At 35.7% G+C, this 20,119-nt stretch overlaps 1 protein-coding gene across 1 annotated transcript in view; it reads left to right on the top strand.

Moving 5' to 3' along the window:
- Positions 1-7,983: 7,983 nt before the first annotated feature.
- Positions 7,984-20,119, top strand: part of LOC109004686 ((3S,6E)-nerolidol synthase 1-like) — a 28,473-nt gene continuing 16,337 nt past the window's right edge. Inside the window, exons 1-2 of the mRNA XM_018983315.2 lie at positions 7,984-8,007; positions 8,147-8,420. Coding sequence (XP_018838860.2) covers positions 7,984-8,007; positions 8,147-8,420 — 298 coding nt within the window. The remainder of the gene's footprint in view (positions 8,008-8,146; positions 8,421-20,119) is intronic.

Below are 20,119 nucleotides of genomic sequence, written 5' to 3'. Positions count from 1 at the left end.
ACATAGGGGGTAATCTTATTAGGATTAGCTTCGACTCCCTCTGTGGAAACTATATGGCCTAAATACTTCACCTCCCATGACCAAATTTACACTTCGATATCGGCATATAACTGATGAGATTGCAAGGTTTGCAACACAATCTTAAGATGCGCTGCAGATGATCTTGTAAGTTTCTGTTGTATACTAATATGTCATCAAAGAAAACAATAACAAATTTGTGTGAGATCTAAAAACATCGTTCACGAAATTTTGAAAAGTGGAGGGTGTGTTTGTAAGACCAAACGGTATCACTAAAAATTCATGGCCTTCATGAGTATTAAAGGCTGTCTTAGGGATATTAGCTTCCTTCATCTTGATCTAGTGCTAACTTGATCTCAAATTCTGCTTAAAAAGAAAAGGTAGAGCCTTGTAACTCATCAAGAAACTCGTCGACAATTGGCATGGGGTATTTTTCCTTCACTATGGCCTGATTTAACACCCTATAATCTATACATTCGCCAGCAACCGTATGAATTCCTCATCAACATGAATGGAGAAGAAAATGGAGACTGACTTGGCCATATTACACCAGAATCTAAAAGCTCTTGAACAATCTTCTCAATCTCAAAGTTTTGACAATACAGATACCTATAAGGTTTGACACTTAGAGGTTGTGTTTCTTCTTTCAAATTAATCTGATGGTCATGGGACCTTCTCGGGGGTAAGCCTCTTGGTTCCTCAAAAATCAGTCCATAGCTGTTAACAGTTGCTCAATTACTTCATTAATTGTACAAGAACTATCCTCATATTGAAGTAATTGTAAAATTACTCCCTTATTCTCCATTTTTGGTACCTTTTCAACTCATTCTAATCAATTAAAGACTCTCTACTTGAATGCAACTGAATTAAACATCTTCGTTTTCTAAACCCAAACTCCATTTGGCAAAATTTCATAGAATGGGACCAAGAGTCCTCAACCATTGAACCGCTAATACAAGATCATAGCCACCCAAGGATAAAAAGAAATATGACTTCTAGAAAAGTGGAACTAAGGAAAAGCCCAGGGCTCGTTTGGACACTTAAATATCTCGAAACTTTATGAATAGTAGTAAAATGGTTTGTGAATAGTAGTGAAATGATTTGAATTAAGATATCTTATTGAGTTTTGGAAAAAGAGAGAGAAAAAATTGAATAAAATTATTATAAGTTGCAAAATTGTTTGAATATAACTTTTTAATATTATTTTTGTTTTGAAATTTGAAAAAGTTATATTATTTTTTGTGTTTTATTTGGAACTATGGAAAAGTTGTATAGGGTTTTTTGTTTGGATAATGATTATGTAATAATTAGATGAAAAAATTAAAGATTTGAAATTGAAAAGTATTTTGTATTTAAGTGACATTTAGAAAGGAAATTAAGAAAAATTTTGAGAATATCTAATAATTTTTTAGTGCCCAAACGAGGCTTTAGAATATCTCAGAATTATGTGAATAAGTAGTGAAATGGTTTGTGAATAATAATGAAATGGTTTGAATTAAGACATTTTATTGGGTGTCGGGAAATGAGAGAGAAAAAATTGAATTAAAATATTATAAAGTTAAAAAGTTATTTGAATATAATTTTTAATATAATTTTTGTTTTGAAATTTGAATAATTTGTATTATTTTTTGTGTTTTGTTTGAAGTTTGAAAAAGTTGTATTGAGTTTTATATTTGAATAATAATTAGGTAATGATTAGCTAAAAAAATTGAAGATTTGAAATTGAAAAATGTTTTGTATTTGAGAAGAAAATTATGAGAAGTTTTGAGAATATATGAGAATATCTCATTATCCAAACAATACCTTAAGGGTATGTTTGGGTGTTGAGCTCATCTTAGCCATCTCAAACTAATCATTGATGAGACCTATTACTTTTTCAACTTACTATAAAAAGTTAAAACATATTTCAGCCTAGTTTATACATTCAAACACATCTCAATTGACTTACAAAACCCACTTAAATATCTTAATTGACAACTATTCACAGATCAACTCAAATAATCTAAGATCACCTCAGCACCCAAATGCAGCTAATTTTACCTACTTGGTGTGCCCTGGACCAATGTTTCATTATGCTAGGTAGCCAGAAAGAGAAGAGTGAAACTTTTATCAGGAGCTCATTTTTATGGTACAATAGCTGGATCTAAGTTTACTTATTTTTTCAAGTTGCAGCGAATTACTTTCATTATTTGCTTAGCCCATCTCCCCCATGGGAGTGATTATATGGATGATGTTAATTTGGTTTTGAGGTTTGAGTCTCTCGAGGTTGGCATTTGGGTTCCGGCACGGGAACCCGGGTTTCAAACTTGGGCCGGAACCCGATTGGGTTAGCTCGGGTCAGACTCGGGCCAAAATCCTGATGAATCCGGAATCCGAGTTTACAATCCATTACCTTTTTTATTTTTTTATTATTATATTCATATAACATCAAAACATTTAGTTATGTACATTCTTAACAAGGATGTAGAAGGAAGGTCATGGGTACAGTTCTAAAGAGTATAGATTGATGTAGTATGGGTGGCATCAATTTTCAAACAAACACCATGAATGATGGAGGCAATTGTGAGAGTTGATGATACCTAACTTCAGCTTCTTAAGAACATTTGTCTGCCAGGTGCTCCAATCGGTGCATGAAGTTCCTATGGGTATTACTAGAAAATATAAGTACCAGTTTTCTGCTGAATATCAATAAAAATTGCGCCATGTTTGGCTTTTCATGAGTGCATAGGTAATCTACGAATGTCCCATTACTGAGCTGTGTGGGACACTCAGAATTCACCCAGTAATTGATACTTTTATTTAATAGTAAAAAAAATCGGGTTCCAGGTGTACTAGGGTTTTGCAACTTGAATTTCAGCTGGAAACAATTCTGGGCTATAACTCGAAATCGAAATATAGTTTCTTGGATTCTGGACTGGGCCAGGAAAAAATTCGATCCAGATGAACAGTCCTAATCTTGGTCGAATTATCCACTTATAGGCCTTCTTTACAACAAAAACTGACTAGACTACTATTACTAAATGGCCCACGTCACCATTGAAAGTCCACTTGCTGTTTACTTTTCTAAAACTTAGGTGTTATTAGCAACTATGCTACTTAGTACATAAAACGCCACCATTTTTAGTTACATTTAACTTTTTCGTAACTGTTGCTTGACAAACCAAGAATTTTACTCTTCTCCCACCATTATCAACAACTTCCATTTCTACCTCATACGGCACATAACATTCTCACTCCCATCAAAGCACCTTACCTACAAAGTGCAGACATTTCGAACGAAGTGACCAATAATCTTCCCAAGTGGCATCTTTCGGAGCTGCGTCTTTCCACCATATTAAAACCTCCATGATGGCACAATTTTCCTTCTTTTTATGGTTGTGACGTTGAATGATATGCTCTAGTACTTGTAAAATCGGCCCATCAATATCGATCGGAAAAAATTTCAAAGGTTAATAACATATTGGCCTAATTTCTCCTTCAAACATGATACATGTAAAACAGGATGAGCCTTCATGAGTATTAAAGGTTGTCTAAGGGATATCAGCTTCTTTCGTCTTGATTTGATTATAACTTGATCTCAAATCCTGCTTAGAAAAAAGGGTAGAGCCTTATAACTCATTGAGTAACTTGTCTACAACTGGCATGGGATATTTGTCCTTCACTATGGCCTGAGCAAAATATCGAGAATTTTCAAGAATTAAATAAATGTAAAAGACACCTAAAATTCTAGACAAATGAGCTAATAAATATACAAAATACTTTGATAGGACTAAGAAAATGTGTGAAATAAATTTCCACATAAATGCCTTGATATAACATCCTATAATCCACACATGGCAACCGTCTGCCTTCCTTATCAATATAAGTGAAGAAGAAAATGGAGATTGGCTTGCCCTTATTACACAAGATTTTAGCTCCCCAAATAATCTTCTTAATCTCAAAATCTTGACAATACGGATGGATACTTATAAAGTCTGACACCTACAATTAGGGCTGAGCACTGACACTTTCGGAGTCGGAGGGCCCAACCTCCGACTCCGACTCCGACTTTGTCGGAGGTCGAATCCGACCTCCGACTCCGACTCCGAGACATACAAAATCTGCTCCGACTCCGACTCCGACTTGTCGGAGCGGAGTCGGATTTTTTTATTATTTTGTTTTATCTTTTTTAACTTCATATTTGACCCACTTTTTTTTTTAACTTTATTATTGTATAGTATACTACTATACAATACGGCGCCGTTTCTATTGCAATAGGACTTTCTTTTTAATTTTTGAATGCATGTTAGTATGTTACTTGTTTTATTTAGTTGTATTTTTTGTTATAATCAAAAGTTTAATTATTTTAGATTATAATGTTGAGAAAATTGAAATTTTAAAGCTCACAATTTTTTTTTTTTAAAAAAAAGTGGGTCAAATATGAAGTTAAAAAAGATAAAACAAAAGTGGGTCAAATATGAAGTTATACTAATATATTATAACTTATATAATATATTAGTATAAGTTATAATACTATAAGTTATAACTATAGTCTATATTAGTATTAGTATTAGTTATAGTGATTAGCATAACTATATATTAATATTTGCTATAGTGATTTTAATTTAGTATAACTATATAATAGTATTAGTATAAATATTATTATATTACACTAACTATATCACAGATGGTATTAGTATACTAATGTCTAATACTAATATATCACTATAGTTAATAGTATCACATAATAATATAGTATTAGTAATTAATACTATAGTGCTTTATATAGTAATTTATATATAGGCTTAAAGTGGTTTACTAATAGTATTAGCATTAGGCCATAAATCTAATTATTATACTAATGTATATTAGAATTACTAATATATTTATCAAAATGAATATGTTGAGAATTTATTAGGTCAAAAAATATAATTAATACAAGATATTGTTATATAAAATTTATATGAATAATACTTTAGTTATTATACATTAGTATTATATGTTATTATAAATTTATAGATTAGTGTTTATCCATTAGTATATGTATTACAATATTACATGTTGATGTTATTATGCATCTTAGTGTTTATAGTATATTATATATACATTAGTATTACATGCTATTATATTTATACATTAGTAATTTAGAACAACATGGTAGTAATATTGTAAATTTTTAATAGTATGATATTTACATATAGTCATATACTAAACTATTATTAGTAAATTTAGTCTATATATTATAGTATAAATATATTATTTAACTAGTATATTATTGAGTTTAACTAACTATATAAGATATAGTTGTATAAAATTTAAATAATTAATATATAGAAAAACACATATTTTTATAAAATATGTATAAAATCGGAGGCGGAGTCGGAGGGTCACGTCGGAGGCGGAGGCGGAGGGTCGGAGTCGGATCGGAGCGGAGCCGGATTCGGTTCATCAATGACTCCGACTCCGACTCCGACTCCGACTCCGACTTTCAAGAGGAAAAAAACTCCGACTCCGACTCCGACAAGTCGGAGTCGGAGCGAAGTCAGAGCGGAGCCGGAGCGGAGTCGGATTTGGAGTCGGATTGTCAGATTTTTGCTCAGCCCTACCTACAATGTTTCTTCTTTCAAATTAATTTGATGGTCATGGGACCTCCATAGGGGTAAGCCTCTTCATTTCAACTTTCCTAACAAACTGACTACACTGCTATTACCAAAAGGCCCATGTTACTATTGAAAGTCTACTTGCTATTTACATTTCTAAAACCTACATGTCATTTGCATCTATACTAGTTAGTACATAGAATATCACTGTTTCTGTTTACATTAACTTCTTCGTATATGTTGCTTGACAAACCTCTCCATTGTACACTTCTTGCCACCATTATCAACAGCTTAACTTAGCTTGACCAAAGCAAGTATAATACAAAAAGGAATTTTACCTGAAATAAAATAAGACATGAAATGTTTCTTTTTCTCGTCACGTACGTACTTCTAATTCATTTCAAACACTACAAGAAAACTGTTTATTTGCGACTAGTTATTTCTAGCGAAATGATTATTTAATTCAGCTAAAATGAGTCTATTTTTCATAGCTAAATTAAATAGTTATTTTCGTCGTAAAAAAATGTTACAAATATTCGTTTTACTTGTAGTGAAATAACCAATTCAGGTGTATGCACTAGAATTGGTGAAATTTTAAAGAAGAGAAATGGACTTTTTTTGCAGTGAGGTTGTGACAACCCAAGCTAGTTAGGGAAAATGAAAAATGAAAAATACACAATACTTTTCACAACATATTTTACAATCATGTTTTAAAATGAAGGATATTATTGTAAAATATCTTATAACAATAACATTACTTTACAAAAATACCTTCATTTTACATTATGTATTATGAAAAGTGCTGTGAAGAGTATTGTGTGTGTATGGTTACTCACTAAACATTCACTGGAGAATGCGTCACTCCTCAAGGAATCATGACTCTCAGGGATTGCTACATTCCCTAGCTAATCAATGTTGCTCGCATCTCACGGCTAACTCCTCGATCATCAAGTATTCGAGTGTCGTGACCACCAGGGAGCAGCATGTTTTCCCAGCTTGAGAGTCACTTCATTGCCATGATCATAAATATACTCATTGACTTTCTTTCAACTACTCTTTACATTTTTTTTTTTTTTATAATTGCTTTCTGATCCTTGGGTTTGATAATTTTTCAAACTCGTCTATGGGGTAGAAAAAGTTTCACAATCATTCTTATGGCATGCATTACCGGCCATATATCAACATTCTCCTAATTTTATCTCAATTTTGTTTAATTGATTAATGAAAATTACTGATCATGTGGCAACTCACGATTAATTAAAAATAAGCATGTTACTTGTATATAATTAGCTTTTTAGAAACTTAAAAATGCCTAGTCAACATATATATATACGCCACTCCAACAAAAAATTATATAAAACAAAAAACATAAAAGATGTTAAAAATAATATAGAATAAAATAGACAATTTTAAAAAATTAATTTCCAAAACATAAATATGTAATATAAATTCTGTAAAACTAAAACTAATTATAATTAGGAAAATGCTAGAGCTCCCGCTGGGGGCTCCCGCTAGAGCTCTAGTGTGTTTTATTTTGTGTATTTTTTAGTTTTTTTATATAGATTTTTTAAATAATTTTAAATGTTTTTAAAAAATAAAAAAATTCATAATATTATTAAATAATATTTTCTTAATCACGAAGTAAAATAAAAAATATTTTTTTATGATTTTTTATTTTACTTCGTGATTAAGGAAGTATTTTTTAATAATTTTCTTTTTAAATTTTTGATTAAAAAATTGTTTTTAATGATGTTTTAAATTTATTTTTTAAAATTATTAAAAAAAATTAAAAAAATCTTTATAAAAAACAAATTAAAAAAAATACATACAAATATGTGCTACAGCTCCAGCGGGAGCCTCCAGCGGGAGCTGTAGCATTATCCTTATAATTAATATAGGTACTGAAAGCAGAAAAAAACCTAATGTAGGAATACATATATATATATATATATATAAATAAAACAAAGATCTTAAAAAAAGATAAAATTAATAAGATTTGAAAAAAAATGTTCAAATATTACCGTATTATGATGGACTATATTCGTAATATTCTAGCATAATATTCATCTCATCTCAACAAAAAGGCCTAAGGTTTTTGTTGGCTAGTACTTAGCTAGGGGTGATCTAGCTATATGCCATCGAGCAAGGTTGCCTCATGGGTTTGCCATATTAAATGTTGCCATCTACAAATAGATGCATTTAGCCTTTAATTTCAAATAAATGTATGCAAAAAGAAATCATGAATAACTAGGTATTTGCGACGAGGAGATGAATTTAATGACATTTTATGAGATCTAGAAACCTAAATTTCTCGATCCGTTATTCTCTCAATATATCTTCCACTCCCTCCTCCTCCATCTCCATATATCTCATAATCATTCGATCCATGGCATTTTCTACTGCCAATGAAGTAATTAAGTTTTTGTTTTATTTTTGATGATCTGTATCTCCTATATATATATATATATATTTCCTAGCTATTAATTTTCTTTAAAAATTAACATGCGTAATGTCTTAAGCTGATGATTATGTTTGTTTAATTGAATTAGGGAGGTTTTAGCGTACTGGAGCATGCAACAGTGTTGGAAGAATGCAGAAAAGGAGTGCGGAAAATAGGAGAAGATTTATTTGAAAGTTTAAACATGATTGATGTGGTTCAACGCCTGAGCATTGACCACTATTTCCAGGAAGAGATTGATGAAATTTTACGAAGGCAATACGTAAAATACGTTACTGATCCTGGCGACTGTGGACACGAGGCGCTTCAAGAGGCTGCCCTACGCTTTAGACTTTTGAGACAACGAGGTTACTATGTGCCTGCTGGTGAGTTATAAGCTAGTTATTACTACTTTTGAGTACTCATCATCATGTCAATTAATTAAGGTGGTTAGTGTTATATATTGGAATTTCAAAACACATGCATGCAGTTGAATATCCGATATATGATCGTCTAAGTTCTAACCACGTTCATGAACTTCTAAAGAATATCAACATGTTCATGCATTTTATAAAATATTCTACTTCGCAAAATCTAGGGGTAAATTATATATAGGTGTATGTCACAAATATTCTTTGTCTAAGCTTAATTAACTAATTAATCAACCTTTAGTTTCTTCACAAGCACTATGTCATGAAACCATCACTACAAGAAAAAGGGCCATTTCCAGCGTTTTTAATATCGCCGCAACTATAATCGCCGGTAAAAACTAGTATTTGCAGCGATTTCCATGCCGTCGTTGAGTTCCAGCTCAAATTCGCAATCTGATGTTCACTTTTTTTTTTGCGGCGATTTTTTATTATTGCAGCGATATGTTTTCGACGCAATAGGAGTCGTTAACTGTAGTAGCATTTAGTTTTCGTCGAAAGTGAATAATTGACGCAACATCTCTTTTTTGCGGCGTAGATTGTCGTCGCAATAGTCGACGTTGTCAGCGTAAAATAGATGGCCAGTTAATTGCGGCCAATTATTTGTTATTTGCGGCGACATTGAAGCGCCGGAAATACGAATAAAATTAATGTTCCCCCGCGGGCGTCTTATTTCTCCCACCCTACCCAAAACTTTCCCCCCTTCGCGATTTGTCCCATTTCCCGCCCCCTTTCTCTCACTCTCTCTGCTGTTCTTGACTGCGATTGTCGACTCCGGTGCTATTCTCGCCACCATCTCGCCGCCTCGCCGGCGCCGGTGATCTTGTATTTCAGCAAATTGGTCTCCATCCATCTCTCTCGCGCTCTCGTCTTCGCAAAGTGGTTTTCGATTGCCCAGTGCCGCCGTCTTCTGCAGATCCCTAGTGAGTTTCTCTTTCTCTATTTTCGTTTTTCATTACTATGATTTGGGTGCATTAGGTCATGAGAAATGTTTTCCATTCACAGAGCCATTCCGGAATCGAGCCCCTGTGTCCCTAATTTCACCCTAATTTGGACTTTGTTTTCTTTGTAATTTCGTGTTACACATTGTTATATAGTGTCTTTAGTGACTTTATAATTTTGTGGGAATGAGTTAAAATTTTTTTTATGGTGTAGAAGGTGCTCATAATAATTGTACGTGTTTAGGCCTATACCGATTGTTTTCTTTATGGGTTCACAGTTGATTTCTACTTGACCATATGTGAGTTTGTCTTGATCTAAATGTGTATAAGTAAGCATATGAACTGTAGATTATTCTATCTGTGAGTAGTGGGAATGCTTGCAAAGACCTAAGAACTGTAGTCTTCATATTTGGGCTGTAAGAAAATCTTAAAAAAATTAGTGCATGAATACATCCAAATGTAACTCCTTGTTTTCATTCCCCATTCAAAATTTCGAAAACCAATAAAAACAAAACAACAAAAGTCAGTCCCAAATAAGCATGTCATTTTTAAACTTATGAGGGAGAGTAGCAGCACCCTTTTTATTTTTTTTTTCTTCTTTCTTCTTCTTGATTGGATTGCAGGAAATTAGCTAGCTAGCTTCCAATAACATGCATGGCAACATGTAGATGCATTGTGGTTGGGCCATTATTATAAAGGAAACAGTTCTTTTGGATAAAAGGTCAAACCTAATGTTGTTAGGACTTTGGAAGTTTTAGGTCTCGGTTGGTTATGCAGTTCAGATGATGTGAGATGTTTTGTTGAAAGTTGAATAAAATATTGTTAGAATATATTTTTTTAATATTATTTTTATTTTGAGATTTAAAAATGTTGAATTGTTTATTATATTTTGTATGGAAGTTTGAGAAAGTTGTAATGATGAGATGAGATGATATGATTTTGTGTATCCAAACCGGGCATTCTCCCTAGCTAACTTTTCCTTTTTTTTTTTTTCTATTTTTTTTTCCTTTTATGTATAAATAAGTGCTATATATATTTTTTTAAAGAGTCAGGGCCACCTATCCACGAGTGACCTTTTTTCAATGTTATTAAAAAACCCTCACTTATGGCGGAGGAAAACCTTGGTTACAAATCCAACCAAACCAACTATATCCCAAAAAACCAAATAAATAAGACCCAGAACCACTAAACAGACCTAGTAAACCAACGACGCACCAATTAAGCTCTAATGTTGGGAAGGCCAAGTTTATCAATACGAAGGATACCCCTGACATGGCGGGGGAGTAACCCACCCTCCTCATATCTACATGTCGAACTTGTTTCACCTTGTCGAGCCAAATAATCTGCAACCTCATTTGCTTCCGGATATTGATTTCGAATAATAAAGTGAACACCCTGAAGCTCTTTAATCGTCTCCTCCCAAAAATCTCAAAGATACCAAACTGTACAATTTTTTGAAAGAATCCAATCCACTATTATTTTAGAATCACACTCAATTTCCATATTAAAGAATCCCAACTCTTTACACAACGCCACTCCCGCATGTAGAGCATGAAGCTCGACCTCATTATTCGTTCCCTACCCAAAACAAGCTGAGAAAACACCTTTAACATTACCGAAAACATCACAGATCACACCGCCCCCCCCCTCCCCCCCAACAAGATCCTGGATTTCACCTACAACTCCCATCCACATAACTAGACTTGGTCTGCGTCTATGGTACCAAACCAGAGGAATATCAAGCTCAGCAAGCATCCTTTCCTCAGACGGTGAGACAGGCCCTCCCTTCGTATGTTCTTGAAACGATTTTCTGAGCCAACACCTTATCGAAAGCCACACTCCTTCCACCAAACAAGCAACTCCTTCCATTCTCACTTTGCACCTATGTTGCCACATACTCCAAGTAAAAAGAGTTGGTAACAGCCTGATCAATATGCCCCTAGGCTTCCTAGCCAATGAAAACCAATGGAGAACACGTCCCCACCAAGTTCTCGCAAACATGAACGGTAACCCCATCTCCAACGCTGCTCTCTCCCAAATTTGCATTGCAAACTCTCTAGTGCACAGAACATGCTCCAGAGTCTCCACGTTCCTGTCATTACAACAATCACATCTAGATGCCAATGACACACCGCAGCTCTGCACTCTAGAGTCCACCGACAAACAGCGAAACCGAGCCTTCCACATACACATCGAGATTTTTTTCAATAGAAGCTTATGCCAAATCTACTCCATATCTAGAAGTTTCTCTTGTTTTAAACGAATCACCTCCCATGCACTTGTTGAAGAAAAAATTCCATCCGACATCGGCTTCCAAATGAGACAATCAACCCCTTCCATTTTTGGCGAAACAGAGCTAACGATTTTCCCCATAGCTTCAACACCCACCAACTCCTCCAACAATTCAAAATTCCAACCATCGGTACCCCAGCACTCCTTAATCTGAAGCAGGTGTGTTTTTTGCAAGAGCCAGATGACCTCTTTTCACATATTTAGCCTTAAAGAACAGGGTCCATAAATTATCCAATGTCAACAAACGCCATGCAAATTTCATATGGAGTGATCGCTGTACTTCCCCAAATTTTCTGATTCCCAAACCCCCATCCAGAGTCGGCAAACACATTTTGGACTAAGGGTACCATTTCTGCTTCGCCCTGCCATTACTCTCCCCCAAAAGAATGACAACAAAATGGAGTTTATTTTTTTCAAAGACACCAACGGAACACTTAGCACAACTAACAAATGAGTGGCCATACAAGAGAGCATATGCTTCAACAAGATCAATCTACCCGCTTGGGATAGCAGCCTAACCTTCCAACCCACCACCTTCTCACGAATTCTATTAACCAATGGCTCAATCGATCTAGCCGTTAGTCTCCCAGTCACTAAAGGCACACCAAGATAAGTAGTCGGAAAGGACCCTTCTACAAAGCATGAAATTCTTAACAATTCATGCCTTCGAGCTAAATTTATCTGCTTTGAAAAATAAATGGCCGATTTTTCCGTACTGATTAATTGGCCCGACCAGCTTTCATATTTCTCTAATGTTTTCGACAACATTCGTAAAGACCTGGCATCCCCATTAGTGAAAACCAACAAATCGTCTGCATAAAGTAAGTGCGACACCAAGGGAGCACCTCTTGGCTGATAAAACTTGCCAATCTTCCTTCCCCAAATTTATTCACTAAAAAACGAGAAAGAATTTCCTCCATAATAATAAAAAGATACGGTGAAAGAGGGTCACCTTGCCGCAAACCTTTAGAAGGGTGGAAAAAGCCTTTGTAGGTTCCATTGAGCATAATAGAAAACCAAGGAGATTGGACACATTCTGCAATTAACTTGCAAAATTTATCATTGAAACCAAAGCTATGCAGGACCTACAAAAGAAACTCCCAATGAACTCTGTCATACGCTTTGGCCATATCTACCTTCAAAAACATATTGCCACCCTGGGTCTTCTTGTGTACTGAACCATCTCTTGAGCAAGTGCAATATTTTTGAAAATACTATGCCCATGAATGAAAGCTCTCTGATCCTGTGAAATCAGTTTCGGAAGTAAACTAGTCAACCTCTTAACCAAAATCTTAGAAAAGACTTTATAAGCCACCGAGCAAAGACTTATAGGCCTAAATTTGTCAAAAACTCTTTGGGTTCGACACTTTTGGTATCAGAACAATATAAGAGAACGAGTAAAACCTTGGTAACGTTTCACCATTAAAAAAATCTCGCGCTGCTTTGACCACATCATTCTTCACAATCTCCCAACAAACCACATAAAAACCAGATCCGAAACCATCCGGGCCAGGCGAACTATGCTTCGGAAAGGAGAAAACCGCTGCTCTAACTTCATCTCCCGTCGGCCCCGCACATAGCATATTATTTTCATCAACTGAAATCACAGGATGAACCAATTCCAAAAGATCCGTAGGCTGCATAATCGGCCTTGAAGACAAAAAATTCTGAAAGAAAACTATTGCCCCATTATGAATATCCTCCGGCGTTAAAGCACTGTTCCATTCGTAAGCTTCATACATGACACAGTGGACTTCTTCCCCTGTTGGTTTATAGTTGCATGAAAAAAAGGGGTATTTTGATCCCCCTCTTGTAGCCATTTCCTCTTTGCCTTCTGAGCCAGTCGAATTTCTTCCCTTGCTTCCCATTCGGTCAGCTTCTGTTTAGCAAGCAAAAATTCTTCTTCAATAGCCGGGTCATTTCTATTTTGAAGTTGGAACTCTAGAAACTCCACCTTCTCTTCTAGAGCCTTAATCGATATATCCACACGGCCAAAAATATTACGATTCCAAATTTTCAAAGTAGCTTTCACTTTCTTCAGTTTAGCAGCTAGATTAACCAAACCACTACCACTGATTGCTAGCTGAGTCCATACTTCCTCCACACACTTAAAAAACGAGTCATGCGAGCACCACATATTTTGGAAGCGAAAAGGAGAAGGACCATACGAGAGTCTCGTCACACACAAATGAACCACCATGGGACAATGATCAGACAACTTCCTCATTAGATATTCCATATAAGTTGTGCCAAATAAATTAAAGAAAGCAATACTCATCACCGCTCGGTCTAACCTGGCCCAACTTCAGGACCGACCCTGATGGCCATTACATCAAGACATACTTCTACCTTGAACTCTCGTGTCTACAAGTCCACAATTATCTAAGCATACATTAAAATCCGTCATTACCGAAAATGGATGAGGATGCCCCCTATACGTTCAGAATCCGAGCGTATTACGTTAAAATCCCCTACCACTAGCCACGGGGATGCTACAGGACAAATACTTTCAAGTTCATCCCATAAACTGTGTCGTTCTAACTGAGTACATTTGGCATAAATAAAGGTCACCAACACTTGTTTAGGACCCAAACAAAACCAACCCGAAAGGGATTGATTCGTCATATGAAGGACCTCAAACTCATAATCATCCTTCCAAAAAAGCCACACTTTGCCTTTTGAAGACTCATTACAACAAAACTTTGAAAAATCCAAGAAACCAGCCAGCCGTTTCATTTTTTATTCCTTGTGAAAAGGCTCCAAAATCACCACAACTGTCGCCCGATGCTTTTTAACTAAAATTTTAAGTCTCTTCCTCGACAGTCCCAAACCTATAATATTCCAGACTCCAGGATTCCCATTCATCAAGAACTCAGACTCAAAGAGAGCAGGATTATTATCCAAAAACACAGGATTTTTCTCAAAGGGCGCAGGATTATTCTCATCTAGCGCAGGATTTTCTGACAGTATGGGGACATCCTTCAGCATCGCAACCTCGCTCACATGAATGGATGGATCAACTTCGCATTCTATCTCCTCAAAACTCTCAGTATCCTCCGTATCCGTCTCAGAAGCTTGTGCCTTAGATGCTATCACCTCATTTCCTTTTAACTTGTCCTCTATTGCCGCATCAGATGAGGAACCGGCACCTAAAACCACCACATCTACCGCCCCTTCCTGTGCTGACTCTATTACTTCCCGATCGTTCACCCCTTCCTTCAAATCCGTCTCAACCTTTTTATTTTTATCCTGCCAAACCCGCTTGAACAGAGGCTTCCTATGCACCTTCTCCCCCTCTGGTTTCCCAGCCCGACATACCACTGAAGTGTGACCTTGACAGTAACATTTAGAGTAGTGGAACCCATGCCTCTCATACTTTACGTTCTGCCAAATTTTATTCGTAGCCGATAAGACTATGGGAAAGCCCTGCACTGGTTCAGCCGATAAATCTACCTCTACACACATCCTAGCTCTAGATGCCCTGGTTTTATGAAGCGTGGCATTATCCATTCCCAGATCACGACTGAACCTAGTTGCAAAGATTTGTAGGCAGTCTGGACGATACAGATGAAGTGGCAACCTTGGCAGAAAAATCCACAGAGGTGCAAGTGGAGATTCATGCACCAGATGAAAGTCCTTGGTCCAACAGAATAAGCGAAACGTGGAATCCCTCATCGTACGTCCTTCACGAGCCCAACCATGCAAGAAATCACGTTCACTTCTCATATGCACCTGCACATGCAGAGCATCCATAAAGATAACAATTGGGACCTCTTTCAGTCCTCATGACATCTCTACCTCTGAGAAAACAAATCCTTGTTCACCATCTATCTCCATCGGGTATCGCATCGGAAGCTTGAAAGAGGTCTGCGTTGCTGAAGAAACCGCTTGAGCAAAAGACTTTGCCCCCTGAATCACAACTGCCCCCGCCGTAGAGGATTCTAATGGAGGGGGAAGGGTGGCCTCCATGGCCGAACCCTAGCAAAACAAACTAAAAAACACCAAAATTGGAAACTCCGCAAAATAAGGAATATCCAAAATCATAGAATTTCAAATCGCCAAAATCGCCTTCTGTAGCCTCATTAATCACCGAAATACGAGCAAACTCACTGTTGTATATAAATAAGTGCTATGATTTACTTGTCTTTGCCTTTTTTATTTGGGAAAAAAGTGCTAGATAATATTTTATATCGAGTACTTTTATTTAGCATATATGAGTGTACAATAATAAAAGTTGTCTAGTCTGTTGTCAATTCTGTTCACTAGTTATACTTCTTTGAGTCCCTAATTGCATCCCTAAAGTCTCACATATGTGGTAATTTGTCGATCAATTAAGTTATGTGTGCATTGAGATGTACAAAACACAAATACATGCGATACGCCTATCATGTTCAAATTGAAATATTTAAAACATTATACCCTTTTCATAATATGCATATAATGAGTATATCAAAATTAAGCACAATAAGAAAATTAATCTCATTCATGTATAATAAAAATATTTTTGAAAAATTTGAATTATAATCTTTTTTTATTTTTAATAAAAAGACAATTGAAAGTAATTGTGAATGAAAAAAAAAATGTAATGCAAACTTAATTTAAAAATACAAAGCAATCTAAAAACTAATGCACTAGGATGTATGATCAAGCATGAAGAGTTGTCCTAGGCATGTGGTCTCTCCCTAATACTTGGTAAGACATTACCACTCCCCCTAAATACATATGACCATGAGGACTCATGTTGTTCTAAATTATGCAACCTATTCAAAATAACACTCATAGTCTTTACCACTCCAAAAATTCTTTTTTTTTTTTTTTTGTAAAAAGGAATTCTCTCTTGTATGCCCTTAGAACTTTTGCCTAAAACAATTAGCTGGTTCTGTGTGATCATTAGAAAATTTATTCAAATGATTTTCAAACTCCATTAATCTCTTCTCAAGTGATTTATTTTTTTCACTCAACATAATATTCTTAGATTTTAATAAAGTATCGCAGGTAGCGTATGAGTACTCATCCAATTAATTTGACAAATAAATTGTCTTTTTCATTCTCATATATTATATATAATATAACTTCTTAAGATCTGCATTATTGATCTTTTTTGTTTTCGAGCACTCTTCATAGACTTTTATTTATGCTAGTTGCAAATCTTATTCATTCTCATGCAGGTTCATTCTTAGTCACATATTCATGTTCAGACTGCATACCGTTACAACTTGAATCATAGTTACCTCCATTAGACGAGTCAAAGGCCGTGAAACTAACATTTTCCTCATATGAGGAAGACTGATCATTAGAGTCACTTCACTCATATTTATGTCTCGTTTGTTTTTATAACTCCTCACAACTCAACCCTATTAACATTTGTGTTAGAGGGTGGTGGATAGGTGTTTTCTAAATTTATTGAACAATTTAAGTTAACAATTAACTAAATAAATAAGAACACAAGAGACAATCTACACACATGAATCTTGGTAACAAAGTAAAAACTCATTTGAAGAACGTTTTCAAAATCTAAAATCACTCCGGGTGTAAGTCACCACCTAAAACTTAAAATTAAAATTATTAGAAACACTTACAAGATCCGTGAAGTGACTAATCTGGCATGCAACACCATGAGTGACCCATTTGATCCCTACAATTGGACAGCTCTAGACCTCCAGCCATTCTATGCTTTTTCGATGAGCACCAACTCAATCTCTACAGCTTGAAAAATCTGGATATCCTCTTGGCCTATCTATTCCACCACGAGCAACAATTCGATCTCTGCAACCATGTAGCTCTAAAAATCCTTATAGCAAATGAAAAAGTCCACAACAATGGACTCAAAAAAGTTGAAGTGACGAATGGTCTGTCAATTAAACTATATATACTTTGGGTTTTTATAGGTTACTTAAAGAGTCCAAATCAAAGTAACATTGTGTTTCTTGGGATTTTTACTTGAGCAATTGTTGAGTGAGATAATAAATGGAAAATAATTATATTAGATTTATCAAGTCGGTGTGTAGATCACACCATCTGTATAACCTAAATAGTAAAATTTGATTTGTAAGATCCGAATTTTAAAATTTATCTTCTAAATTAAATTTGCTACGTAAGCAGTATGTGGTGTAAAGAATTTAGAATAGTATTACTCATTAGATTAAACTGTTTGATAGTTTAAAAGGTGGGAGGAGGGACTCCAACACATACAAAAAATAGATTAATACATAGCAAGAAATAAAATACAAATAAACGGGAAATGGTTGCTAAAAGCTGATCCCATGTTTCTTGAAGTAGTGTGGAGAAATTGTCACCGATTGACATAGTTCCAAGAAATGTTCGGGAGAATTGCTCTATAAGATCCTAGTTGGAGTAGATGTTCATAAACCAAGGTGGGTCATGCTACGCTGCACAGGGAGATCAATCTACATCTATTCTCATGCCATTAACATGGTCGCACAAAGCCACAAATCAAATAATAAGAAAAGGAAAAGGAAGAAGAAGAGTAGAAGAAGAGAAGGAAAGAAGAAGAAGAAGAAGAAGAAGAAATAAGTGAAGAAAAAGAAGAGGTGAGGAATGAGAGGTGTGGGAGATGGAAGGTTGAGAGGTGACTGGACAAACATAATTTTTTTTTTTGATAAAACTTCAAACACTCATTCATATAACTCTGAATTACATCTGAGAGTTGTCCAACCAAACATGTTGAGCAATAAAAGAAGGAATAAAATGCATCCACATCTCTACATCATAAACTCTCCAAGCATGTCTTGCCAAGAAATGAGCCACATGATTCCCCAAACGTGGAACATATTGCACCCTGAACTCTTGAAACTGCTGTAACATTCTTTTTTCCTCAGAAATAAGGTTTCCCAACACTGACAAAGGCTCCCCTTCGGCTTGTAAGGCCTCTACTAATATAAGACTATCACTTTCTAGGATTATCTTAGTAAAACCCATACGTGAGCTAAGCCTCGAAACATAGCTACTAATTTCACTCATTCAGCTTCCGATACCTCTGGTTCTGATTTGATTTACTGATTGCCGTGATAACGCACCACAGCCCCCACACCAGCCTTTTGACAATCAAAGAACATTGCCCCATCCATATTGAGCTTGACAAAGCAAGGCAATCCAACCAGCAACAGTTTTCAAACCTGGAGTGTCACAGATAGTTGAGGTTTGCTGCTGAAGACTCAATGCGTGATTGATTAAGGCCCAGGCTATGAGGAAGAATCTCTTCAGTTGTGATAAATCACCAATTTCTGATATCTGTCTAGCTACCTCTTTAACAGAATCAGTAGAATTAAGAGTACTTATCCCAGGCATGAACACGTTCCAAGCAGCAAGGAGATCAGGACAACTAAATAGTGCATGAGTGAGATCTTCATAATGGAACCCACAGAATTCACACTGGGCAGATTCCACAATCTTTCTTTTAAACAAATTATTTTTAGAAGGTAACTCATCATGACAAGCCCTCCATGCAAAGATCTTAAAATTTTTGAGGGATGTGCATTTTCCACAAAGATTTCCACAACTTCTTATCACCATTTCTTGTAGAGCTTTCTGGTGCGCCCTGTGATTCTAGAATTTTCATGAATCTGTATGCACTCTTGACACTAAAATTTCCACTCCTCTCATGTCTCTAGAACCAAACATCTTCATACCTACCTGGACTGAGCACAATCTTGAGGATATCAACAGCAATATTTGGATTGAAGAGAGCTGTAACCTGTTGTACATCCCACCACCCCGTATGTCTATCAATTAAGCTTGCAACCTTCACTGCCGTGTTAGTCCCTTCATAGAGAGCCATCTTAGTTTTCAAAGCATTATGTCCTGATACCCATATATCTTCCCAAATTCTAGCCGTGTTCCCATTTGCAATTCTCAGTTGACACCCTTCCATCAAAATCTTTCTTGCCTCCGATATCCCTTTCCATGCATAAGATGGGTTAAAACCCAACTTTGATTCAAAGAAAGAATTTTGGGGATAGTACTTAGCTTTATAAATTTTATGGAGGAGGGACTCTTCATTCTTAAGGACTCTCTCCATGCTTGTTTAGCAAGTAGAGTAGAATTAAAATGTTTCAAATCCCTAAAACCTAAACCCCCTTTTATTTTTGGTTCACAAAGCTGGCTCCATTTGCACCAATGGATTTTCTTCTCCTTAGCCCTCTGCCCCCACCAAAACTGAGCCATTCGCCTCTCCAAATCTTTACATAAACTCATTGGTAACTTAAAACAACTCATTGTATATGATGGGATTGAGAGAGCCACTACCTTAATCAAGATTTCTCTTCCACCAATAGACAGAAACTTCTCTTTCCAGCCCTGTAGTTTCTTCCATACTCTCCCTTTTATTTCAGCAAAAGCTAGGGTCTTAGATTTCCCCACAATAGGGGGCAATCCCAAGTATTTCTCATAGTGTTGTGTTGAGCT

The sequence above is a fragment of the Juglans regia genome, chromosome 4 (assembly GCF_001411555.2).
Source record: "Juglans regia cultivar Chandler chromosome 4, Walnut 2.0, whole genome shotgun sequence".
NCBI lineage: Eukaryota > Viridiplantae > Streptophyta > Magnoliopsida > Fagales > Juglandaceae > Juglans > Juglans regia.
Note: the sequence above shows the minus strand (reverse complement) of the source record. Positions and strands in the feature narration are given on the sequence as shown.